This window comes from Ursus americanus, chromosome 16, assembly GCF_024610735.1.
Source record: "Ursus americanus isolate L20-20 chromosome 16, mUrsAme1.1.p, whole genome shotgun sequence".
In the NCBI taxonomy this organism is placed as follows: domain Eukaryota; kingdom Metazoa; phylum Chordata; class Mammalia; order Carnivora; family Ursidae; genus Ursus; species Ursus americanus.
In genome coordinates, this window is record NC_142142.1 from 2,513,786 (window position 1) to 2,539,376 (window position 25,591).

Sequence of the window (25,591 nt, forward strand, 5' to 3'; positions counted from 1 at the left end):
TTGGGCATGAAGTATGGGATCTGGACTGAACTGTCTTTCCCTTTATAAGTTAGAGAACTAGGGGAGGATTCAAGAGCCAGTGCCGAGTTTGTCCATTGTGTCTAGCCTCACAATGGAGGCCCTCTTCTTTTCCTGGAAACCTACGGAAGATTTGCCTTCCGTAGGTCAGCCTTTCCTTGTTTCCAGCCCCAACAGGACTGTAGAATGAACAAAAGTCACTTGGGAAATCCTCCCTGAGGCGCATGTCCTCCTGGTGTCATGCTGGGCACTCGCAACACAAGGCGGAGTCAGACACCGTCCCACGTGGTGACCAGATACCCCGACTTCAGGCTGTTTCCCCCTGGAGGGGAGTTCAAGCACCCAAGCTCCACGTGCCTCCCTTCTTCTCTGGGTCTGCTTACGGCTCCTCTCGTCTTGTCAGAAAAGGCCCGCCAAGCACACTGTACCCCCCAGCCCCACCATGGAATGCGATCTGCCACCATTGCAGCTGGTCAGCTGGCTTCAGTTCAGCCAGTATGATCGTCTGTCTGTCCGCCTGAGAGAGGCCCAGGGCTGCCTGCTCCGGGGTGTGACAGCCACGGGATGGGGCCGTCATCCGGCTCTGCGGTGAGCCCTCGCACAAGCGTCCTTGGAACCTTCCCGCTCTACAGTCCTTCACAGACTGCGTCCTCACGCACCTTCCGTCAGTTGCTTCTCACACTGCCCGTGTGGTGTGGAAAGGTGAGGACGCTTACCCCGCGCCCAGAAAAAGAAACCGAGGCTTATAAAATTGAAGTGACAGAGTCACACAGCTGCTAAGTGAGACAGAGCCCACACCTCGTTCAAATCAGCCTAGAGATTTCCCCCTGCCCCCACACGGCCTGTCCTGGGGAATCCGCGGCTAGGTCCCCACGACTCCGGTGCTATGCCGTCCTTCCCTACTGCATATCGATCGGTCACTTGTTTCGTTCGTTCTTTCGTACGGTCACGCACAAGTCGTCACTGAACACCATCTTCTCACCTGACTTGCAATGAGGCTCTGGGGATGCAAAAGCAAATAACTCCTAATCTCTGATTTCTCGCATAGCATTTCAGAGCCATTTCAGCTGCCCCAGTACAAGGGGGTAAATGCTGGAAGACGTGAGCGTCAGTGCAGAGAGAGCACAGGGCAGGGAGTGACTTCCTAGGAGCTTCGGGGAAAGCTTAGCTAAGGATTAGACATTTATGCTGGGTCTTATGAGAATCAGAAGTTTTTCAGGTAAACAGAGAAGGGAAGGCATTCCATTCAGGGAAACTCATGAACAAAGGGTCAGAAAGATGAAGCAGAGGGGTATCCAAGGTGGAAAGTGCAGTTCTGTGTGGCTGGTGCTTTGACAGGGGGCACTGAGGGGAGATTACTTAAAATCACAGCCTAGGTCCTAGTTGTGAAGGGCCTTATTTTGACAGAAAGAACGTTGGCCTCTGCCTTGCAGCCGGGTGATGGGAATGATTGCCATTTGAGCTCAGAGGAGAAAAAAATCAGACCTGTATTCAAGAAAAATTAATCTGGCAGAAGTCAACAGGATGGATGGCTAGAGGGAGAGGGTGGAGGCAGGAAACAGCTGAGGAGATGCATAGACACAAGAGCCCAAATAAACTATGACGGGGACTACAAGATGACAGGAGGAAAAAAACAGTGTCAACAAACACTGTGGTCACAGACTCAACAAGCTCAGATGACCAATTACGTTTAAAATGGAGGGGGAAAAATCACACTTAGAAAAAATGACTCCCAGGTCCCTAACTCTAGTGATTGCATAGGTAAAAGCTAGTAAGAGTTAGCATTTATTATCTACTCCAGGCCAAATCCTTTATCTGTATTATTTCCTACAGTCCTCTCGGTAAACCTGAGAAATAAGTAGTATTATTGACCCTAATTTTACAGACGAAGAAATTGAAGCTCAGTGACCAAGTCCTTTGCCCGAATGGGTGGTGAAGGCAGGTTCTCTGATTCCCTTCTCTCAGGCTCCGTGCATACACACATCATGGTGATACTGTTGATCTTTAGGATAAACTGTAATACAAGGGCTCAGGCCACAGATTTCTTAACCACAGACACCTGGTACAGCCGTCCACCGAATACTGCGCCCCGGACAACGTGATCAGACTCAGGTGTTCCCCACTAGCCTCCATCATGCGTTTGTAAATTACACCCTGGGTGGTAACGAGGCTCCCCTCGTGTCTGCACCTAGTAGACGCTGTGTGTCTCCAAAGTTAGCGAGCAACCGAAGTCCTGGCTGTGTCCAAGTAGGAGAAAGGCCTGGCTCCCTTCATTTCTTTCTTTTGGACATTTTCCTACCCTGCCCCCGCCCCTCCACTTCCTAAAGGCCCACCTTTCCGCTATTACAGGTCTGAGGCTCCCAGCCCCAGGCTGGCAGCCCCACCCCATCTGTGCAGGTGGACCTCTGCCCTAGAAACTGCATTTGCTGCCCCATTTACACCCCATTGTCCCCCGCAGTCCAAGCTGTGAACTCACAAACTGCTGCTGTCTGGAGGCTCTAACCCAGCCCCCGCCACGACAGATCGTCTGGGAAGAGTGGGAGGCACTGCTGTGAACACGAGGGGACTTCACTAGCCCTGCTGGTGCAGCTCTGCGGATGTAGCCGCTGGCGGGGGTGGGGGGGGGCTACCCTGGTGAGGGCGGGGCAACGGGGAGAGGACTCTGCAAGCCGTTCTTTGGACACTTTCAAAAGACATTGTTTCTGGCAATTCTGCTCATTCCTGGGGTCTCAAGATTCTTACAGAAGGGGGGGAATGGGGTAACCCGGTGATGGGTATTAAGGAGGCCATGTGATGTGATGAGCACTGGGTGTTACGCGCAACTAATGAATCGTACATCAAACCTAAGGATGTATTACATGTGGGCTAATTGGATTAAAAAAAGAAAGATTCTTACCTTTATACCGTCTTACTCCATCTGGCCCATGTCAGTCCCCGACTACCAGGTGCATGCAAGGTTTCTCATGTCATATCTCTGTTACACAAATCGAGGTCCGAAGACGGTCCAGAAAGCGAAGTGTTGCTACCGTTCTCTGCCTGCCTGCAGGGCACAGTGGGGAATTGGGATCAGGTGGTATCAATACACTTTCGTTTAAAATCCTTGAAGAGGAAAACCAAGGAAACTCCAATTCAAGCAAGGTTTTACCTTGGTCACGGCGTTGGGTGCTTGGAGCGGGTGAGGTGTTTCACCAGTGTTCTCTCATAAAGCTCGGCTCAGTCAACCGGCTTGGTCTGCTGGGACCCTTTGTTCGGGATGACATTTGTGCACAATGCACAATGGACAGGCCAGAGCCAGGGTGAGGAGGAAGGGACGGAGTGGATGGCCACTCGCGTGGCCTGGCCGAGAACCAGGCGAGGACGCAGCCAGCGGCAGGAGGCGGCGGAGGGAGGTGGTTCGCAGGAGGAAGGAGTCACACAGTTAGAGCAACAAGAGCTTCGGCACCAGAGGGGAGGAGCGCTTCCGGGCTTTTCTGATCCAAATCCCAGGAAATGTTTCTGGAATGAATCCAAATATAAAGAAACAAGCCTGATGACACAAAAATAATAGTGGATTTAGTATATTAGTTTCCCGTTGCTGCTATCTTGAATTACCACAACTTTGCTGTCTTTAAACAGCACAAATGTATTAGTGTCTTTCTTACAGTTTTGGAAGCCAAAGTATACAATCAGTTTCACCGGGCTGAAGGCAAGGTATTGGCAGGGCTGGTCCTTCCAAAGGCTCTCAGGAGAAACCCTCCCTCTTGCCTTTTTCCACTGCCAGGGGCTGCCTGCCTTGCTTGGCTTGTGGACTCTCCCTCCATCTTCAAGACGGTCACTCCAAGCGCTGCTTCTGGCATCATATTGCCTTCTGATCCCCCTTGCGTCCCTCTTATAAGGAATACTGTGACCACAATGGGCCCAACGGGACAATGCAGGATAGTCTCCCCATCTCAAGATCTTTAAGTTAATCCCAGCTACAAAGCCCTCCTGCCATATAAGGCAGTATTCATGGGTTCTGGGATTTAGGATGTGGGCCTATTTGGGAAGGTCATTACCCAACCTACCACAACGTAGGCTTAAGAGCTAGGACCTCAGAGGTGGTCATCTGTTCAGGGGCAAAATGGAAATAAATCATTCTCAAGGTCAAAAAGCTAATGAAAAAGCCCACAACAGCCCAGACGCTGTTTAGAGAGCAAAGGCTCAGGGGAGTTTGACTTGGCCACAGCATCAGTCCCCCCATGGGAGTCTCGGCAGTGAAGGTGGCTTGTCCCCCCCAACGGAGAAGCTGTCTTGTGGGGCAGAGTCTCACACATCCTAAAACAATGACAACAGATATTCATTCACTCTTTTTCCAGCAAACACTTGCTGAGGGAGTCCTCTTTGCCAGGCCCTACGACCAAGCTGCAGGCCTAGAGTGAGACGTGTGCTCCCGGTCTGTTTCAGGAGAGTAGTAAAAGATGAGCCAAACCAGGTGGAACGTGGGTATACAAGCGGCGCATCTACAGTGTGCAGGGTGCTGAGGAGAGAGGGCAAGCACTGCCTTCTCAGAATTCCTGGGAGCCTGACAAATGCCTGCTTTTCATCCTGCTCCACGGGTAACAAAGGGGGATGTGCCGCTGCCTCTGTGCTCACACGGAGGGAGAAAGAGGGGGGAGAATGGGGCGTAGAGGCAAGTGCTAAGAGAGCCACTAGAAAAACAGAGGTTCCCAATGATTCCAAAGCCAAAAAGAAAGAGCTGGTTGAACCAGAGGGAGAAAATGAAGTTCATTCTTCATTCATCCACCCGCTCGGTCACTCGGTCACTCATTCGTCCTGTATTTATTGAGTATCTACCAATTGCCAGGCGCTGTTCTGAGGCCTGGGAAACAACAGGAGTTAACGCAGAGCAAGTCCCGGGGCGCCTGGGTGGCTCAGTCGGGTAAACATCTGCCTTTGGCTCAGGTCATGATCCCAGGGTCCTGGGACCGAGCCCCTCATCAGGGTCCCTGCTCAGTGGGGAGTCTGCTTCTCCCTCTCCCTCTGCTGCTCCCCCTGCTTCTGCTCTCTCCCTATCAAATATATAAATAAAATCTTAAAAAAAAAAAAAACCAAAAAACCCAGCAAGCCCTGTCTTCATGGAGATTACACTGTAGTAGAGGGAGAGAAAGAGTAAGCAAATAGGTCGGAAAAACAGTATGTCATCTGCTGACATGTCTTACGGAGACAAATTCAGCAAAAAAGGGGACACCGATGGAAGGACTGTTCCTGTCTTGAGCATTCCCGGAGCATCTACCGTGTGTTAGTGTGCTGAATGTGGCAGGGCAGAGAGGAATTCATTCATTCAATCGCTATCTATTTATTGAATGTTCTCCACGCGACAGTCACTGTGCTCAGTCGCGGAGAAACAAGGTCTCTGCCATAATGGAACGTCGAGACTAGTGTGAGAGTCAGCCATTTAACAATGAAATATACAGGATGTGTAATTACAAGCTGAAGTAAAAGCCATGAATAGAATATAATGGGTACATCCACTTAAATTGGGGGATTGGATCAGGCAACTCTAAGGAAGAAGCAATATTTGAACTGAGACCCAAAGAATGTATGCAAGAAAGATATAAACAGTCGTGATAAACAACTGTAATTAGAGCAGAATGGTATTGGCAGAAGGGCTGGGCAACAAGATTAAAAGAGAGCAGGGAGACCAGAACCAGACTCATACATACATGAAGACAGGGGTGGCATTGCAGGCCAGTGACCAGGTAAGCAAGTCAACAAATATTACTGAGACAACACATTATCCACATGGAAAAAATTAAGAAAAATTACACAGAAATCAGTTCCAGGTGGTTGAGAGACCTAAATGTTTAAGGAAAAACTTGTCAAAAAAATAGAGAATATCTTTATGATCTTGGATAGAAACAGACAAGTCATTCAAAGCACTAACCCATAAAGGCAAAAGATTGGAGACTGATACCTTTGACTACATTGCAATTACAAACTGCTATTCATCAAGAGACAGAGAGAGAGAAGGGAGAGAGGGGAGAGAAGGGGAGGGAGGGATGAAGAGGAAGGAAGGAGGGTAGGAAGGAAGGAAGGAAGGGAGGAAGGGAGGAAAGGAGAAAGTTGCATACCGGGAGAAAATATTCGTAGCTGATGTAACTGGCAAAGAAGTGGTCTCTAATATATAAAAGACTCCTAAAAATTAGTAAGAAAAAGACACCTCAAGAGAAAAATGGGCAAAAGTCATGAGCAGGCATTTTTTTGCTCGTTTCAGGAAAAAACCACCATGGGAAATAAACACATGAAGGATGTTCAATCTCCTCGGCTCTTAGGTATGATATTAGGTTCACAAGTCATCATTTTACAGTTATGAGATTGTCAATAATTAAGATCTCTTACAATAATACCCTGGTACCAGCAAGTATTACGGGAGGTGTCCACTTACTACGCGCCTGTGCTGGTGTGTATTTGGGGCTGGGGATGGGGAGGGAATCCATTTCTTGGCTTGTCTGCCTCCCTCAGGCCCATGAGGCGGGGACTACCTTTGCCACTCGCAGGGGGAGAACTGATGAAATGTGCTGCGAATGACCCCCCCCAACCGTCTGTGCCTGCCTTTCCGCCTCCTGTTGGTCTAGTGTTGGATACCAGTCCTCTCTCTGTCCCAACAGAGAATGAATGAATGAATGAATGAATGGGCTCTTCGAAGGAACGTCTTGACTCCATTACACCCCCATCCGGGCAAACACCCAGCGCTAGACCAGGCCCACAGCAGCAGCTCACTACGCGCGTCGAATGAATATATCCATGCGCTCTCTGAATTGGCCTGAATTCCCATTTCCTTTACCAGGAACCCTCCTCGCACGCAGACGCGCCTCCCGTTCTCCCACCTTGCAGTCCCGACCAGGTGCAGAGAGGAAGTTTCGCGTCCGACTGCTCCGAGAGTGCTGCGAGAGGGCAGGACGGAGCGGGGGGCCACGAATGGCCGCTAGGAACCGGGACCCCGCAGCGGTGGCGGCCCCGCGGGCAGGGAGGGGCAGGGCGAGGGTCGCGCGGGAGAGGAGCTCTGCGGGCCCCGCGGGCGGGGGCGTGTGAGCGGTGCGGACAGGGGTTGCCGGGGGTGGTCCGCGGAGGGGTTCGGGGGGGGGCGCTGTGCGCGGGGCGGCGGAGCGGTCAGGGGTTCCTGGGAGGGGGGAGCGGGGTGCGCGGGGGCGGCCGGGCGCGCGTTGCCGGCCTAGCGCCTCCCCCGGCGTCGGCCCGCGAGTCTGCGAGGCTTCCCGGTCCGCCAGGCGGAGCTGCGGGCGCGCCCCCGAGTTGGCCCGACGCGCCCCCGAGTTGGCCCGACGCGCCGCGGCCTAGCAGCCAGCCCCACTTCGACGACATGTTCGGCGTCTCGTTCCGGGTGGGTGCCCGGGGCGCGGCGGGGCGAGGCCGCGGACGTCCGACGGGGTCCCGGGCCGGCTCGGCGGGCGAGGCCCAGGGCGTGGGCCGGGCGGGGCCGCGAGGGGCGGGGAGCGGGGCGGGCCCGAGAGGCGCCAGGGCAGCGTGGGGTGGCGGCGAGCGGGGCGCCGCGGCCCTTCCCCGGTCCCGCCGCCGCTGGCTGGGGTCGGAGCCCGGGCGGGCCGGCGGAGCGGGCGGCGGGGCGGGGTTGGGGGCGGGGGCGAGAGCCCAACCGAGTGGCTGCATCGAGTGGCCAGGCCGCCTTCGCCTGCCTTGGAGGGTGCTGGTGTGTCCCGAGGCGCTAAGGTAATGGAGCACCCCCAGATCGGAGGTACTCACCCCACCCCAACCCGCCCGAACCTGGTTGAGGGAGTACTGGGGGTGGTGAGCCCCATCCCCTGCCTAGCAGTCAGCGGCAAGTACCTGCTGGAGGACACAGCGTCTATCCTCCCTCTTCAGTTCTGTCTTCGGGGGCTGGGACGTTCATAATAGACTGTGGGTTAGAAGCAGTGCCATCAGGGGTGCCTGGGTAGCTCAGTTGGTTAAGCTTCCGAAATGATCCCAAGGCCCTAAGATTGAGCCCCACATCAGACTCAGACGGTAGAGCCTGCTTGGAATTCTCTCTCTCCCTCCCCACCCACCCTCACTCTCAAAAAAAAAAAAAAAAAAGAAAGAAAGAAAGTAGAAAGAAAGAGAAAGAAAGAAAGAGAAAAAAAGCAGCAGCAGCAGCAGCACCATCCCCTCAAGGAGGGGACTCCCAGGACTTGTACCCCTGGATGTACCAAGTTGGAGGCAGCTGGGAAGGAAGGGCCTGGTGACATTAATTCTGCCTGGCCTTGTCTCATCTGCAGCTGGCTCCTCCCTATCCTCCAGGTCCTCCATAGGATCAGCCTGCATTGTCTTTGTGTGTGTTTTTTTAAGATTTTATTTATTTATTTGAGAAAGAGAGAGCGTGGAGGTGGGGGGGGTTGGAGGGAGGAGCAGAGGGAGACAGAGAAGCAGACTCCCCACTGAACAGGGAGCCTGATGTGGGGCTCAATCCCAGGACCCTGAGATCCTGACCTGAGCTGAAGGCAGACACCCAACGGATGGAGCCACCCAGGCACCCTGCATTCTGTTTTATTACCTCTCCCTCTGTCTGGATTCTGGGCACAGCCCAGCTTCTTCTGTGCCTTTGGTGTGGGGGGAGGGCGCTGCTGTGCCCAGGGCAGGCAGGACCTGAGGTGCTCTGCTCACATTCTGTCCGGCTAGGACCCGTCCCTGCTCCTTGCCATCACCATCATTGGAGTCACCGTGGTCCTGTTGGCCCTGAGGAATATGAACTCACGGAGAAGACATACCACCTTACAGGACTCTGAAACCAAGTACCCGCTGCCCCTGATTGAGAAAGAGGTAGTGGAGTCAGCCCACCCCCCCCACTGTCAGCTTGAAAGAGAAGAGGACAAGAGTGGTGGAGAATGTGCTGGCTGGGAAGGCAGGGCCGTGGGACAGGCATTTCATGGCCTCCAGTTTGCTCCCCACTGCCTCCGTGTGTGTGTGTGTGTGTGTGTGTGTGTGTGTGTGTGTGCGTGTGTGCGCGCACGCGCTGGGCTCTTACCAAATAGAGCCCTTTTCCAGGCATTTGAGTTGCTCAGAAAGGCTTCTGGAAAGCTGACAGAGCTTGCTCTGTTTTCTATTTTATAGGAAATCAACCACAACACCCGGAGGTTCCGCTTTGGACTGCCCTCACCAGACCATGTCTTGGGGCTTCCTGTAGGTGAGTGGGGTTTGGGGTCATCACCAGGACTGGGTCTTGCAGGCACTCTCTTCCTCTCTGAAACTCAGTGGGGCTGTAGAGGTTGCCCTGTTAACCTTTCGTAAGACAGGTAATCTCAGAGCTGTAGAGAGATATGCTAGGGGGCAGTCCGTTTCCTTTCTCATTGTTCGATTTGGGCTGACACAGTGATGTCTCAGTGAGTATTGAAAAGAAGTGAATCTAGAATCAGAAAGTCTAAGACCTCATCACAGGCTCCTTGCTGGGCAACCTTAGGCAAGTCCTTCAACCTCTCTGAGCCTTGGTCTATGAAATGGAGTTTCCCGGGCCTGCCTGCCACTTGGGCTGTTGTGAAGGTAAAGTGACCGATGGGTGTGAAAATTGACAACGTGCAAAGTGCTGTGTTCATGTGAGGGATGGAGGGAACTGATGTCCTCTACAGTCAGGAGAAAGGCCCAGAATATGTAGAGAGGCAGGAGGGAGTCAGGTGTGTCTTCCCTGCACGGTGTCTTTTTAGCAGACACCTCAGACCCACACAAGGAGGGACCCAGCATGAATACCAGCCCTAGGAGGCCTAGAGTTCCGAGTTACCCCATTTCTAGTCTGTAACACTGCCAGACGCCCAAGTCCGTCTTAGTGAGATAGAAAACCTCTGCTAGGTCCACAGCCTGGGGATTCAGAGCATTGAACAAACTGCCAGTGCTGCTTGCCAGTCTGGTGGAGACCCTAATCCCTGCCTCCTTGTACTGTGTGTGTTGGACAAAACCTTGACCTCTCCTCTATCAGGTCATGAAATCACTCACCAGGCAGCCAGCCTGGCCCCTGAGCCTTCTTGCTGCTGCTTCTTCCTGTCTCCATTCACAAGAGCTCCGCGTCAGCCTGCCTTCCAGCCCTCTGCCTGGCCTGTGGGGTCAGTCCTGTTGGCAAGAAGCCTAAAAGAAGGAAAAATGATGAGAAATAGAATTTCTTAGAATCTGCCATGACCCATCGTCTTCTTCACCCTGGTGCAGGCAGTGCAGAGTTAGCATGACAGGTAGTTTAGAGGCTTCTGGAAGAGTCCGCTATGAGGGACTCCCAGCTCAGCTGAAACAAAGCAGGTGAGAAATGGGGCCCACCAGGGCAGCCCCATTTTCTCTGGGGATGGACATGGCCAGGCCAGGCCTAGGTTGGCTGCATCTGAACAAGCCTTTCTGAGGTCCCCGGGTTCACATTTGTTCTCAGGAGGAAGCTGCCTCGGGCATTTATTTCTGCGTGTCCCCAATATGCAGACAGGCCATAGCCAGAGTGGCTGAGCCTGTTCTTTCTTCTTTCCCTTCCCTTCAGTTTAATTCCAGTGTAGAGCCTGTCCTTTCTTAACCCCGAGTGTTTGCACCTCAGTCTTCAGGGCCTCCTCAGAGACCCCGAGGACTTCCAGGGCTTCCACTCCGAAGCAACTGGAAGGACCCGCTCCTCAGGTGCCGCCTTCCTCCTCTCTGCCCTTCCTCCTCCTCCTTTCTGTCTCTGCCAGCTCTCCCCAACTGTCTGCATATCCGCCCCGTCTTTCCTGCAGTTTCTACTCCCTGGGATGGCACAGAGCTTCCTCTTGCCTCTGTCTCCTAGCGGCTCCTGCCCGCACCACTATTCACACCACTATTCCTCGTAGTCACCCAAGTGTCCCACTGGAGATCCAGCAGCGACCTGAGCAGCCCCGCCCATCCTGTGACACTGGGAGGTAGTCCCGGTCCGTTCGGTTCTACCCTGCAGGGGCAGAATTCCACGGCTCAAAACTTTACTTTTCCTCAAGCAGAGCCATAGGCCAGGAAGACACGATACTCTTTCTAGAATTCCTGGTCTGTGGTGTCTAAACCCGGGGACCCAGCGTGCGTGTGAGCCTAGGCCAGCCCTGTGCCAGGCAGCAGGGGCCAGATGAGGGGGCGGTGATTCATTCACAGACCCCAGCGATCCACCCAGGTCAGGAAGAAATGACTTTGTGAAGGCAACAGATTTTGCTTTAAAAGGGAAGCACCCCTTTCTGTTATTTTTAATACTCAGCCTCCAACCTGAGCGAGCTCGTCCCGTTCTACAGGGGACTCTGACGCCGGCAGCGGGCACTCACGTGAAGCTCCCAACTCCACCGGGAGGGAGGCAGGGCAGGCCTATCGTCCCCACTCACCCGGAGAGGCGAAGTCACTTGCCCAGGGCTGTATGCAGAGCGACAAGGGCAGGCCTGGGACCCAGGCATCGCGGCTCTGGGCGCCTTCCCCGCCCGGCCCTGCTGCCGTGCACGCCGCCACACCAGGCACTCGCCTCCCTGAAGCTCGCCCTTTGTGGGAGTCCTGGGTCCTGTTTCGGCGGGCTGTGCTCACGTTTAACATGGGATGCCTTTCCTGTAGGTAACTATGTCCATCTCCTGGCCAAAATTGATGGTGTTCTGGTGGTCAGGGCTTACACGCCGGTGTCCAGCGATGATGACCGAGGCTTTGTGGACTTGATTATAAAGGTAAGTGTGCCCGCCGCGTCCGGCTGCCTCACCCCCCCGAGCCTAGGAAAGGTGGTGGGGTGGAGAAGGAACCCATGTCCTCGGAAGGGCTTTGCGGCAATGGCATGGAACAGCGAAGCTACGGGCTCGGTGAAGTCCTCAGGGGTGCTTCGAGCAACTGTGAGTGCAGAGGACTCGCACAGCAATGTTTCCAGCAGCAAATGGAATTCTGAGTTGTATGCAGCTGTGGCCTCCAGTCTGAGGGTATACAAGCCAGGCTGTCTTATGTTTCAGATCTACTTCAAAGACGTGCACCCCAATTATCCAGAAGGGGGGAAGATGACTCAGCACTTGGAGAACATGAACATTGGGGACACCATCCTTTTCCGAGGGCCAAGCGGTCGCCTGTTCTATCATGAGCCAGGTACTGGGGGGCTCACACTGGGCCTCCCGCTGAAAGGAAGAAGATTCCTGTGGTGGTTCCACTGCTGTAGAAAACCTCTCAGGGTTGAGTCCTAGGACTTGTGCTTAAAGCCTTCGTACATTCACTCAACACACATACTTGACGAGATCGTAAGCTTCACTAAGGTAGGAGAGTGCTGGGGTGTTTCCTCACGGAAACTGGACCTCCAGCATGATGCCCGATGTAGAAGAGGTGCCTGCGAAGGCTGAGCAGTGGAAAGACGGAGGGATGGCGTCCACACTCGTCCTTACCACGTACTCCTCACTGACTCGCTCGTTCATGCTGTGGCTGGCAGTGCTCTGTGAGGCTCGCTTAACTTCACCGCGAACCCCTCCTCCCTCAGAGCAAAAGGTCCAGCGAGTCCTCGGCTCGGTTTCCACTTTGCGCACCGGGGCACCGGGGATGGCAGAGGGGGCCGCCCTGGCAGGCTTCTCTGGTTAAGAACCGTGCGGCCCCTTCCTTGGGTGGCCGTGCCTCCTGGGAGACCCAAGGAAAGCCCGTGATCTCTTACAAGCTCTCAGGCAAGGGCTGCAGAAGTCAGAGGGGGCCTCTGTGTTTCTAGGGAACTTTTCAATCAAGGCATACAAGACGAGTGAGCCTGAAAGGAAGCTGGTCAGTCACCTGGGAATGATCGCTGGGGGCACAGGTGAGAGGCTTCCGGGGCTTCATCCACAGGGTGGGCCCCGAGACCTTTCTCACTTTGGAGTCATTTGATCCTGGAGGAGACCCTTCCATGGCTGCTTCAGATGGGAGTGCAGGGTTGGTGACAGGCCTGGGAACGGACCCCACGTACCCTGCTCCCCTGACCCAACATGCTGGCCGCCCCAGGAAGTCAGGCTGGGGCCCCTGGAAGAGTCTGGGGACCGAGCTGAGTAGGCCCACACATGGTCTCCCAGCAGGTCAAGCCCGATGCTTCCCATCTCTTGAGAATTCATGTCTGAAAGACTAGAACAGATGTGTAAGGACACCTGCAATGCGCCAGGCACCATCATAGGTGCTTATAAAACGATCGCACTTACTTGTCATTCATTCTGTTGCACGCATGGGGACACCGAAGAGCTCAGACGGGCACCTGACTCACCCTCCTCAGACAGCAAGATGGGGGGGTGAAGAGGGGGGGCGGGGGCTGGGTGTGAAACCAGCCTGTTCAGAGCCAGGGCTCCTTCCATCTTGCCATGTGGACATGAGAACAGAAGGGGGAACCAACATGAAGGGCAGTTTTCCACTCTGAGTCTGGGGGCAGGCGTGAGACAAGTAGGACTGGGGCTAAGGCAGACTGTTAGGGGCTGCAGACCGGGGATCACGGGTGCTGGAGGGGGAGGGCGAGCTGCTAGCTGTGTCCCGCCCGCTCCCGTCCCAGGGATTACGCCCATGCTGCAGCTCATTCGCCACATCACCAAGGACCCCAGCGACAGGACCAGGATGTCCCTCATCTTTGCCAACCAGGTCAGTTCTGCCGAGTTGGCCCTGAGCTTGGAGGGGCAGGATGGCATGTTTGCTCAGCGGGGCGCCCGTGTTCACGCCCCCCACCCCAGCTCTCACTGCCCCTGCTCAGCCGGGGTTTGGGGGTGCAGCCGCCAGAGGAGAGAAGTCCAGGCCTGGTTTTCCACTTGTTTTTGTTTTTAACTGTCTCCCCAGCCACCCTATGGACTAAGCTTTCCTTCCTTCACATGGAATTCTGTTTTTCTGAGTATAAAATCATAGATACCCTCAGTAGAAATGTCAGAAAATACAGAAGTATCTAAATACTTGACTTTTCTTTCTTCTCTACACACCAGTATTTGCAGTTACATTTATGTATTGCTTGGTTTTCTCACTCAACATTACGTGAACATTTTCTTCTCATCGAACCTCTTTATATCTTCATCGGTCTGTATCAAGTTGCACCATAATTTACTGTATTTTCTGCATTCAGATTGTTTTCAGTTTTCACAGTTGTAAAGGATAAAATGAACGATACTGCCTAGGCTTGATGCCTTTTAGATTATTTTCTTAAATAGGATCCTAGAAGTAGAATTGCTGGCCCAAGAACGGTGACGAGAACATTTTAAGACCCAGGCCCTCTCTGCGGCACTTCTGAGCCGGGGACGAGCTCCAGCCTCTGCTTCCCGCTGCTTCAGCTCTCCCGCGCTGTTGTGTCGGCTGGTACCTTACATGTTGCTGCCTTCACCCCTTGCACTCCCTGAAGATCTCCTGGGCCCACACTCAGCTCGTTCCAACTGGGTTCCAACTGGGGGTGGGGGGGTGGGACCTCTGAGTGAGGCCACCCCGCTGGGGCCCGGCCGTGGCCTCCAGCTGGACAGCAGTGCCCACGAGAGAGAGGGCTGGGAGTGCGGGAGCTGCAGCAGAACCTTTGTTTGCCCCAGGAGTCATGGCGAGAGCACTCCCACTCGAGTGGGGGCAGCTAGGGCAGAAGTGTGCTGAGCCATGTGCTCAGTGTGGGGACCAAGTAGGACGTCCCCAGAGGGGCTTTGCTCCTGTTGCTTCTTTTCTAGACAGAGGAGGATATCTTGGTGAGAAAGGAGCTTGAAGAAGTTGCCAGAACTCACCCAGAGCAGTTCGACCTATGGTACACCCTGGACAGGCCTCCTGTTGGTACGATCCCCATGGTCCCCACTGTGGGTTAGCTCCAACCCTGACCCACCTCAGAACTAGTCCCTGGGTTTGTTTGCTAAAAGGACTGTGCTTGGGAGCTGAGACCATCATTTCTGTCCCCGCGCTTGAGGGAGAGAGGAGTGGGGACAACCTGCTTGTAAGAGCAGTCAGGGGCAGGTGTCTGATAGCAGCAGTCCATACACGCACTAAACCTCAGGAGGGACTTGGAGGGATACCCAAGGGATACCCATGCTACATTCGACAAGCATCCAGACATCACACACATGGCCATGGACCCCTCGCCCCCTTACCACCCAGCTTCTCCTGGACAGCAGCCATCACATGGGGAGCCCCAGGCAGTTGCGGCAGCCCTAGCCAGCACCCAGCCACTACCCACACCCTGCACCTTCAAGCTGCCTCTGCTATGGCACCCGGCTGTGCCTGCCTTGTCATATAGCTCAATGCCCAGCAGAGGGCGCCCCCCAACTGAGCCACAGACCCCAGGCCTGCTCCACCCTGCCCAGCCCCAGCTCCGCGCCTTGACTCACACCACACCTCACCGTTGTGTTCTCCATCCCTGCCCCTGCTTGCGGCATCAGACACTAGCTGGGGGCCTCACGGTCCCAGCAGTGAGCCTGGGATCCGGGGTCAATACTGAAGAAGGCTGCCTGGGTCTCCCATGTCCTTGCTTCCCGGCTTCTCTGCAGAGAGCAGCAGTGCAGACTTCTAAGCCTTGGAGAGTAGCCTTGCCTCCCTCTTTGGAGGTGGGGGGGTGAGGACCGGAGGCTTGGGGTCAGGGGCTGCACCCGGCACCCTCACAGCTCTTTTCTCCTTGTGCTTCATCTCAGGCTGGAAGTACAGCTCAGGCTACATCACCGCCAACATGATCAAGGAGCACCTCCCTCCTCCTGGGCCGTCCACGCTCATCCTGGTGTGTGGCCCACTGCCCCTGATCCAGACGGCTGCTCGCCCTAACCTGGAGAAACTGGGCTACACCACGGATATGATTTTCACTTACTGATACCGCCCTCGCTCCCGGCAGATTTGCCTGGCTCCTGGCATCTGTTTCAGAGCGAGCTTCGCCTCACCACATTAAACCGGGATGTGCTCCCAAGTGCCTTGTAACGCACCCTCCGGCACGTGGCTTCTCACTCGGGGTGGGCCTAAGAAGCGTTCAAGGGGCCAGAGGCAGACTGGTTTCTGAGGCCTCCTAGCTTGGGAGGCTCGGAGGAACTCCACTTCAGAATCTTGCCCCATAGTTTAATGAAATCAACTTCAGGACAAAGCAGATGGCCCGGGAGATGTGGCTCTGTGGGGAACCCGCCAGGCAGTTAGGAGGCCTTGGCCAGCCCTACATGTGAACGGTCTTGTGTGTGTCCAAGGGAGGTCAGAACTGGCGAAAGTACAGGGGCAGAATTCCAGAAGGATCCAAGTGGGGTCATATCAACTCCACTACTCTCTCTCGAACTCCCCTCTCCAGAACGTTGTTGTTACAGTCAGACCTGTTAGAGGGCCCAGGCACCCCCATGTGCACTCTTCTTCCACAGGAGACCCTGGAAGTGGGAACGGTGTTACAAGGCATTAGAGCAGTCGTAGAGCCGCAGGGCAGGCAGGCCCCAGCCATGCTAGACTCCCTGGGCTTTGCGCAATGGACGGAGACAAGGGCCCTGTTTTTTTAGCATCTTCTAAATGCCAGGCCCCATTCTGGTGTGGCGGGGTGGGTGGTGAGCACAGAAGCTTCGGAACTTGCAAAGGAGATTAGGCTCCAGGAGTATTCCTGAAATCCTTCCCACTGCTAACCCCAAGTGACGTGACCACACCAGCCTTGGCTGTTTGTGGCCAGGCTGACGTGCTGCTCCGTGACCTGGCGTGGGTAGAACCCGTCCGGCACCTTAGTTTGAGTCATTCTCATAACAAGGCAGAGATTCCCTGGGGACTTTGTTCTCCGAGTTACAGATGAGGAAAGTGAGGCTCTAAGACGAAGTTGTTGTCCTCCCGTCATTCCAACAGGAGGCAGCGACGCTGGCCTTCAGACCTGGGTGCTTAATTCCAAGTCCTTCCCTTTCTGCAAAAACTGGCATTGTAGCATTGTTGCTGCGACAAGTGTCACTGGATTAGTGTGTGCGTGCACGTGCATGTGTGAGGGGTACAGGAGAGGGTAAGATGGCTCTAGAGAATTCACCGAAGTGCAGCTGTGCCCTGCCTAGGGATGGTCTCACAGAGGGCAGGTAGGGGTGCAGTGGGTGTGGGGGGGAGGGGCTGCGAGCCTTCACCCATGCGTGTTCAGCGCCCCCCCAGCAGATCCCTACTTGGAGGAAGACACTCCGCTGGGTGCAGGAGGAGGAGAAAGAACCCACCCTCATTCTTTCCTCTAGCACAGAGCTTACCTGCTTACTCCCTGCTTTCGCTGGTCCCCGCCCGGCCACCTGTGTTTCCACAGGACCTGGCTCACAGGGCCTTTCCTGATCTGCCAGCAGCTGACCTTACCAGGTTTTCCTTCCCTGGGCCTCCCACTTTTACCCCATCAGTGGTTCTCAATGAGGGGCAGTTTTGCCCCCCGGGGAACATTCGGCGCAGTCTGGAGGCACTTTTGGTTGTCACAAGCAGAGGAGGGGTGCTCCCGGCTTCCAGGAAGTGGAGGACGGTGCTCGACGTCCCGCAGCACATGAGACAGCCCCCATCACGACCAGCTATCCAGCCTTAAGTGACAACCGCACAGAGGCTGAGCCACCCTGCTCTGGTCTGAGCGGCTTCGGGCACTTGCTTGGATGTGCTGGGATGTTCCAGGGCCATTTGCCTGGAGCTCCTTTCCCCTCTGTTACACTCGGGGAACGAGACTCATCTCTGAAATCAAGTAGCCCCTCTTCCTGAAGCCTTTTCCGTCCGCTCCCCCAGCTCTCCGTTAAACATGACTACTACTTTCTATCAGAGCACCTGTAACTTTCAGCACACGTGTTTGAAACAGAGGTGTACCCACTAGACCAGCAGCACCTCAGACAAGGACCTTGACATTCGTGCCTAGATCTCCGGCCCTTCTCAGCCTGGCACGGAACACACTTAACCCGCACACACGAAGGGGTGAGTGGACGGAACACGGCATCACGGCCTGCGTGGAGTCCCGGTGCGGTCTGAGGACCAGGGCTCTCTTACTCCCGTCTGTACAGGAGTGAGCCCACAGCAGGTGCTCGGTGCGTCTGTGCCGAGAGTGGCTGTGGTGAGCGAGACAGACGCACAATGGGAGGACCAGGCGGTCCCAGGCTCGAGCACAGACAGCACAGTGGGACACACGCACCTCCAAGCAACGCATCAGTGAGGGCTTCCTGAAAGAAGTGGTGGCTTGCTGGCTCTTGACGGGCAGAACTTGGCCTTGTGAGGGGGACCAGGGGGAAAACGACACCTCACAGTGAGGGAAGACAGGGGCACAGGCGACAGAGTGGGTTTGTGAGGCTGAAGACTCAGAAGGGCCCTGGGTGCTGCCTAAGGCTTTTGAACTCCTCTCTCAATTCTGGAACTGAGGGGTTCTGAGCAGAACGGTAACAGGATGAAAATGGGGTTTTGGGGGGAAGGCCACTCTGGGATAGGGGACAACTTCTGGAAGGACCAACTGGGGAGGTGACAGACCAAGGAGGAGACCAGCTTTGGAAAGCAGAGGAGAGACGATGCCTGAGCTGTGACAGGGAGGAAGAGGATGGGGCTGTCATTGGTGGGGGGACTGGCTGGGAGGGACGGTATGGCTGGGGGCACGTACCTGGGCCTCTCCCCAGGTAGGGGACACCACAGGGAACAGGCTGCTGTGGGCCGGACAGCTGGGTGGAAACGTTCGGGGTGTGCGAGGACCGTCCACCGGGGGGAGCTGTGTGATCAGACTAGGGTGACGGTGCCAGTGTGCCTGCGCGTGCTGGGGCCGCCTCTGCTCAGACCCGAGGAGGCCCAGCCACACTGACCACCTGACGCCCTGTTGCAGAGGAGGGTAGGACGAGGGCAGTGAGGGCCGTGGGAGGAGTCCCACTGCTCCTTCCCTGTGCTCTCCCTGGCCGGGCTCCTGGGAAGGGAAGTACCCCATGTGTGGAAGCAGCCAGGAGGGGCTCCCTGTCATTTCAGCCAGCTCAGCCACTACAGGACAGCTTGAACTTTTTTTTCCCAGAATTTTCTTCCAGCAGAGCTTTTATGAACTCCCTGCCCTTCCCCTTTGGCACGAGAACCTCCCAAACGTCACCTGGAAGAGCATGAGCCATTGAGTCTGTGCTGACGTCTCACTGCCCTCCCACAGAAGTGGGGTGCAGTCCACGTATAAAAGTAGAAAAGGTATAAAAGCTGTGGTGAGGAGCACAGCATGGTTGAAAACACCAGGCCCCCAGGGCCACCTGCTGGACATCTGTTCCCCGCTCTGCTTGCTCCTGTCCGCACACACGTCCGAGGTGTCCCGCCAGCCTGTCTGGGCTCTGCAGGTGGCCGTGCCAGCTCCCCCTGGACGCAAAGACTCAGGGCCCCCACACGTGCCTCTCTGGGCTCTCGGCCACGAAGAACGTCATCTCCAGTCCTCAGAGTTGGGAGCGGCCAGGCGAGAGTCGTTCAGCAGCTGGTCCTGGCTCAGCAGCGTCTGAAAGGACACAGCCCAGGGGCAGTTGAGCGGGGTTTTGGTCAAGGCTTCCCTGCAGCAGCTACGTGGGAAGCAGTGGGACGCTCGGTGTGGTCCCGTCTGACACTCGCACCCTCTAAGTTCACGGGGTTCCAGGGACCCCACGTACGGAATCAGAACAGACTGCGCTATCAAGACAATACATCGCTCATACCTTAGACGTGAAGTTGCCATTTCAAGACCACCCAAGGCCTATTAGTGGCGATGAGGGCAAGGCTGGGTGCATTCCCTTCAGTGTGTGAGCCAGGGGAAACAGAAGAATAAAAATGCTCCCATCTCGATTCAGGGAGTCCCCCCCACTCCCTTCCATCTTGTCCTTGGGTACAGCCTTCATGTGCCCTGACAGATCAGTGAGCGAAGGACGGTGACGGGGGCCTCCGCGGGGACCGACGCCACAGCCAGCGGGCTCAGTGACGGGACCACCCAGGACTCACGGGCAGGGGAAGGTGCGGGGCCTCCACACTGTGAACCTTCCCTGTGGCTGTCTCTTACCGCCAGCTCTCGTCTGTCTGCGAAGAGGCTCTTATCAGCCCCACTCTACAGATAAAGAAGCTGGCGCTCGGAGAGAGGACTCGCCTGACGTCCCACAGTTAGGAAGAGGCAGAGCACCAGCTCGAACCAGACTGGCCTACTCCAAAGCGGCTTCTCTCCCCGACACCATCTGCCCCTTCATGAGACCGTTTGTCCCCACGAGGCACACCAGGATGTGTCCACATGCCTAGGACATCCATGAAGTCAGAGGCATGTCACGAAATACGTGTGTCTCATGGGCAGAGAGGGCAGCACAGCGCCCACCAGGTCAGAGAGGAGGCCCGGGCACTGGGCTGACGAGGCAGGTGACCCCGAACTGCCAAGCATCTTGGTTTCCTCACCAGCTCCGAGCCTGGGAAGAGGACCAAGACCTGGCACGCTTTAGCTGGTTTCGGCTCAAGGCCCGTGACCCTTCTCAGTGCCCCCAGCAGCCCAGGGCTCAGCAGCAGGCCCACGGAGGGCTGGCTCCTGCTCAGGCCACAGTGCTCGGCACCATCCTTCGAATTCCTAGCAGAGGCCAGGACACAGGCTTGGGATTGGCAGGGGGTGGGGGGAGGTCTCAGGCCATGGGTGTCATGCCGCCAAACTCGTGGGGCCACCCCGGCACCTGGCCTACTGTGGAGACAGGGTCAGAATCCTACCGTGAGGCGGTGAATGTCTTGGGAGAGGAGCCCTATCTGCGTCACAGCACCTTCCGAAGGGGCCATCTGTAAAATGGGCACAGTCTGGTCAGCACACGCGGACGGACTCAGCTTGTGATTCACAGGGAGGCATGCAAGGCCTGTCCTGGGGGAGCGGCTGAGGAGGGGGCCCAGGCCCTGAGGAGGGACAGCTGCGCAGCACACATGCTGTTCGTGTCCTTGGGAAGGCCGGAGCTTCCAGCATCCCGCGCGGCCATGTGCGCGCTCTCCCGAGGCCCGTCCTGGCGCCGACACTAGGGTGCACGCGAGATGGGCACACACGGCCTCTCAGAAGCAGCCCTGCCACACGTGCTCCGTGCTCCAGCTATTTCTAGGAGCAGGAAGCGGCAGGGACGAGGGCCTCAGCATGCTGAATACACCGACAACTTCCGGAGACAACGGGACCCCACATGCTGCCGCCCCGGTGTCGGTGCGGGTGGGCACCCCGGGGAGCGGGTCACAAGCTTCCTCACTGCCAGCAGCCTCCCTCGCCTCCCCTCCTCCTCACGTAATGCTGGTCTGCTCCCTCTTCCCTAAGCCCGCGTAGACACTGTAGATTTAGAAGCATCCTCAGAGGGCTTCAACTATCATCCCACATTTTCCAGGTGGGAAAACTGAGGCCCACAAAGGGACACAGGCCCTGCTTGAGGCCACAGAGAAATGCAGTGATGTTATTCATGCGGGGTTTAAAAACAGGTGCATGCAGAGACGCTCTCCCCAGGACACTATAGGAAATCAGGCACAAAGCCTGCCCGTGAGCTCGACGACAGCCATGCCCAGCTACCAGCCCCCGAGAAGCACTGTCGTTCAGTGTCCAGGGTACTGGGACCAAGCACCAGCCGTGCCAGCTGGAGCACTCGTCCAGTTCTCACTGGCTGACTTCAGGGGTCCCAGGAGGTCACGGCCTAGGGTTATTGGTCCTCCCTGGGGCTGCTGGTAGTTTAAGAAGCAAATCAGAGCATTGCCTCCGCCTGGGACAGAATCAGAGTGCCCTCAATGGGGCCATCAAGCCCTGCCCCTGCCGCCAGACGGTTACGAGGCCGCTGTTATTTTGCAGATGACGCCCAGGGGACCCAGTAGGGCCAAACCCTGCCCTGGGCAAACTGGAATCTCATGAGCAGGAACCCAGACTGGCGAGATGTGTCTCTCCCGCCAGTCCTCGTCCAGACAAGGCCCATGTGGAAGAGCCATTATCAGTTAGCCAGCCTCTAAATCAGGAGGCCAGGGCTGGTCCCATTCTGCCAACACACAGACCAGCCCCCACAACGGTTATGGGCCCAGGCAGGTCAACAGCAGAGAGGCTAACAAACCACACAAAGAACAGAGGCGGGTTCCACGAGGCCGCTTTCTTGTCTCCCCCTCCCCCCTAGGGGGCTCACGCTGCTGAAGCGGAAGCCGACTCTGGGGTCTGCACGACAGATGTGATGGACAGTCAGTGAGCACCAGGTTCCCCACAGCGTCACAAAGGGAGGTGGAGCCTGAAGCGAAGAGGCCACAGACCTTCTCGGAAGGCTACAGGGTCCCTCCCCGCTCCAGCCCCCTTGTCCACCACACTTGGCAAATGCCGAGTGCGCCCCTGGCTGAGCACCGGCTCAGGGCCACCCGCTGCCACGCTGGGCAACACACAGGACTCCATCTCCAGCTGTGCCCAGCTCTCTTCCCCGCCCAGTGAGGTTAAAGGTTAAAGGTATGCGGCGCTGTTTGCTTTCTACATAAATATTGTCTTTATTACCAGAAAGAAGTGACCACCTCTGTGGGTAAGGCACAACAGTTACGCTGTCACTGCGGCAGGAGTCCCTGCTGCCATCCCTGGGATCTCAGCCACGACTCTGTGGCCACAGGCCTAAGGCATTTGACATTGCCCTTCAATGGGAGCCCAGCAGAGGGGCCTGAGAGCCGAGCCTCTGGGGATCGTCCGTGGTCTCTGGACCCGTGTCCAGGGTCGTGTGTTTCCACCGGTGCTGAAGACGGCCACTAAGAATGACTACAGAAGTACAAGCACCTTTGTGTCTTTCCTCCCACGTCCATCTTTGGCAACAGTCCCCAAAGCCTGGCCCCTTAGCAGAAGTGCCAGTTCACACCCTGGCCACCCCCAGAGTTCAGAGAGAGACTGGCCTGGGGTACACAGCAGCCGGAACGTTCTCTGTGAGGCATGCACAGGGGTGGGGGGTGAGGTGCAGCTCTATGGGGACACACGCGGTGTTACGATGAAGCTCTCAGGGTGCACAGAGAGGACAGGTAGCAAGGCCATCAGCTAATCTGTCCCACCTGGTCCAGCCCGTCCAGTTCAGATGTATCGAGGGGGCTGAGGCCCCGGCAGCCACTGTAGGCCCTGTGACTGTCACCAGCACTGTCACTGGACTCCATGGGGCAAATGTAGTCCGTCGACTCATCGAATTTCTTTTTTCTTATGTTTCCAAAATGCGAAAATCCTAGTTTCCTTGGCTAAAACACAATAAATGCAAGATTAGGAGAAGGGGATTATCAAATCGGTGTGCAGACAGGACTCACAATGTAGGAGCGGGCCCATGAGCAGAGGAAGAAGGCAAACGACGTCTGGAAAAATTCTCAACAAAATAGAGCTCCTGGCTAGGGAAAGGCCAACAGATAAATAAGCTTGAGCAAGGAGAGAGTATCTTGCTCCTCCGAGACTGTGTATGAGAAACTCAGGCCCTGCTGGCCCACGAGTGACGTTGTGCTTTCCCCAGGGGAGACCGGGAACTTCTCGAGGGAGCCGAGGTGGAGGACCTGCCTCACGCATGGTGGCTCGCAGCGCCTCGTTCCCCGGGGAGGCCGCACCGGGAGCCCTAGGCGGCCCCTCCTGCTTGTTCAGGCTTCTCTCGGCACTGTATCTGCTGGCCTCCCCAGACACATGCGTGATCCCGCTCCCTTGGGGACGGCAGTCTGTGCGTGAACTGCAGCTAGACCTAGGCATCCCTGCACTGCTGGGGACACTGTGTGTGGGGGCCCGCAGTCTGAGGAGGACAGTGTGGCTCAGGCAGTTCCTCACAGGCTCTGTGGGGTTCAGAGAGCCCCACTGAGTGCTGCTGCTGCTCACACGACCTCGGGACCCCTGGACAGCTGTGCACCGGCCGCGTCCCCAGCACAAGGCCATCGGAGCACTCCCTGGGGGGGCAGGACAGTTCTGACGAAGACCCCCACGGCAGGGCGGCCCACGGATGAGCCTGGCTGAAGGGAACTCAGAATCATGAAGTCAGATCTGCTTGCAAGATGACTCAAGGTGGCATTGGGACAGAGGACAGACGCTAGCTGCCCGAGAGCAGTGCTTCCTGGATGTGGTGTCTGTCTGTGTGCAGAAAACTCTACTCTCGGGGCGCCTGGGTGGCTCAGTCCTTAAGCGTCTGCCGTTGGCTCAGGGCGTGATCCCAGCGTTCTGGGATCCAGCCCCACATCAGGCTCCCCCACTGGAAGCCTGCTTCTTCCTCTCCCACTCCCCCTGCTTGTGTTCCCTCTCTCGCTGGCTGTCTCTCTCTCTGTCAAATTAATTTATAAAATCTTAAAAAAAAAAAAAGAATACTCTCTTCCTTAGACTCGGGTACGGCAGGGAACTGGCTGAGCAAGGACAGACGAGGAGACCAATCTCTGAGGACAGGACCTGAGACAGCCTCCTCATCCGTGTGCCCCAGGCCCTTGCTGGCTTGGCTCCGGGCCCGCTGCAGCACGACAGGCATGCCAGAAGGCAGTCCCCTGTGGCCACCCCGGGAAGGGCCTGGCAACTCACCCGGACTTTGGCTGTGGTGGTCAGTGGTGTGTAAGCCGGTGAGGCCATTTTCTCTCGCTTTTCCTGCTCAGCCTCAGGACCAATCAGGGCATTGAATTTGGTGGTTAGGTGGCGTCTGAGGAGCGTCTTTTGTGGTGGAATATTGAGAAGCATAGCTAGGGTGTCCCCAGTGAAGCGTGGCTCCAGGATCTAAGAAACAACAGAGACCACCTGGTGAGGACCACAGATGGCTCCAGGAGGGGGCACTGAGAAACAGGCCCTCATGGGCTGAGGGGTGTCTCCAGAGAGGGGTGGATGCTCACCCACTTGTCCTGTATCCCACTCCCCTCTGTTTACCCGGCACAGGGCCTGGCTCCGAGTAGATGCTAACACACTGACTGACTGACCTCATTTTCATAGACCAGCAGAAAGCGGTGGCTTCCTGGATAAGGCTGTCTCCCTGGGTCCACCCCGGTTTACACGAAACAGGTGGGCTAGTCTAAAGAGCCACTCACGATGAGGCCTCCGTGGACACCACTCCCGCGAAGGTTGGGTGCGTACTCTGCCAGGTCCACAGATCGCAACCACTCCATCACCCTGTGGTTGGACCACTGCACAACTTCGGAAGGAGAAAGGTTACTCTATGAGAGGGAGAGGGAGAAAGTTAGGTCGAATAAGTCCTACCTGTGGTCTCCCGTGGGGCCAGCCCCTGGGAATCAGCCTGCCCGATGCCCGACCGGAAGACGGCCCTCATGCCCACAGGGCCAGGCAGCCAGCCCAGCCTCCCGAGAGCCTTCCTGGTTTCCAAGACATAGAGTTCTCACAGAATCTTGCAAGGTCTTTTCCACTGAAATGTCTGATTCCAGAACCCTGTGACTCCCCAGTTCTCTGGCTGGGACTAGTCAATGAGGGCACAGAGTCATTCATTCAGTGATTCAACAGAACTTGAAAGAGGACTATCGTTTACAAGTCAAGTGTTCTACAGACAAGAGATCTCCGGGCTGCGGCCAAATGTTTTAGGGGAACACGCATGAAGATGCTTACACCTAAGTGCCATCTAGTCGTCAAAATGCTCAGCGCCGTGTGTGACACAAAGAAGGATTTCAAAACTTATTTGCTCAATAGGGAGAACATGAAATGGAAGGAGGAGGCAGGAGTTTTTAATCCCTCAGGAAGAGGAGTTAATCTTACAGCACCGTTACACTTAGTTCCTAGGAATACGGGAGACAGGGTGTGACTGACAAACCTTTAGCTTCAGGGCCCAGCAAGAGCTCCGCGGCACCCAACACATGACCAGGCACTTCTCCAGGACGTGGGCTGCGGTGTTTACCTACACTG

General features: G+C 56.0%; 3 protein-coding genes across 22 annotated transcripts in view; 1 reads left to right on the forward strand and 2 right to left on the reverse strand.

The window, feature by feature from the left end:
* The window catches only part of LOC123782766 (olfactory receptor 5M5-like), a 128,812-nt gene extending 124,468 nt beyond the window's left edge, over positions 1–4,344 (reverse strand). For both annotated transcript variants that reach the window (XR_015726915.1, XM_045783074.2), the window contains exons 1-2: positions 3,164–4,344; positions 2,915–3,058 (exon numbers count right to left, since the gene is read on the reverse strand). The gene's annotated coding sequence lies outside the window, so the exon portion shown is untranslated. The remainder of the gene's footprint in view (positions 1–2,914; positions 3,059–3,163) is intronic.
* Positions 4,345–7,257: 2,913 nt separating this feature from the next.
* Positions 7,258–15,703, forward strand: CYB5R2 (cytochrome b5 reductase 2). Of its 2 annotated transcripts, none has more exons than XM_045783060.2 (9): positions 7,258–7,375; positions 8,665–8,805; positions 9,097–9,169; positions 11,539–11,645; positions 11,919–12,048; positions 12,650–12,733; positions 13,448–13,533; positions 14,583–14,682; positions 15,531–15,703. In XM_045783060.2, the coding sequence occupies exons 1-9, from the start codon at positions 7,355–7,357 to the stop codon at positions 15,701–15,703; spliced, it is 915 nt and encodes a 304-aa protein (XP_045639016.1). In that variant the 5' UTR covers positions 7,258–7,354. The 2 variants fall into 2 exon arrangements, with proteins under 2 accessions (XP_045639016.1, XP_045639017.1); XM_045783061.2 differs by lacking the exon at positions 7,258–7,375 and adding an exon at positions 7,550–7,719.
* The window catches only part of PPFIBP2 (PPFIB scaffold protein 2), a 166,985-nt gene continuing 155,223 nt past the window's right edge, over positions 13,830–25,591 (reverse strand). For 16 of the 18 annotated variants that reach the window (XM_087868064.1, XM_087868062.1, XM_087868063.1 and 13 more), the window contains 5 exons: positions 24,769–24,894; positions 24,275–24,463; positions 22,801–22,977; positions 20,494–20,559; positions 13,830–19,282 (listed from right to left, as the gene is read on the reverse strand). In XM_087868064.1, the coding sequence (XP_087724190.1) occupies positions 19,211–19,282; positions 20,494–20,559; positions 22,801–22,977; positions 24,275–24,463; positions 24,769–24,894 (630 nt within the window). In that variant the 3' untranslated portion in view covers positions 13,830–19,210. Of the gene's footprint in view, positions 19,283–20,493; positions 20,560–20,583; positions 22,978–24,274; positions 24,464–24,768; positions 24,895–25,591 lie in introns of those variants that run through there. The other 2 variants (XM_087868065.1, XM_087868068.1) reach the window with 2 other exon arrangements.

What these genes read in the sequence shown, in the direction of transcription:
- CYB5R2 (XM_045783060.2), top strand. Translation starts at nt 7,355, where the DNA reads ATGTTCGGCGTCTCGTTCCGG. An exon ending in TTGTGGACTTGATTATAAAG is followed by an intron (nt 11,646 to 11,918) that starts GTAAGTGTGCCC and finishes CTTATGTTTCAG; the next exon opens with ATCTACTTCAAAGACGTGCA. An exon ending in CCTGGACAGGCCTCCTGTTG is followed by an intron (nt 14,683 to 15,530) that starts GTACGATCCCCA and finishes GCTTCATCTCAG; the next exon opens with GCTGGAAGTACAGCTCAGGC.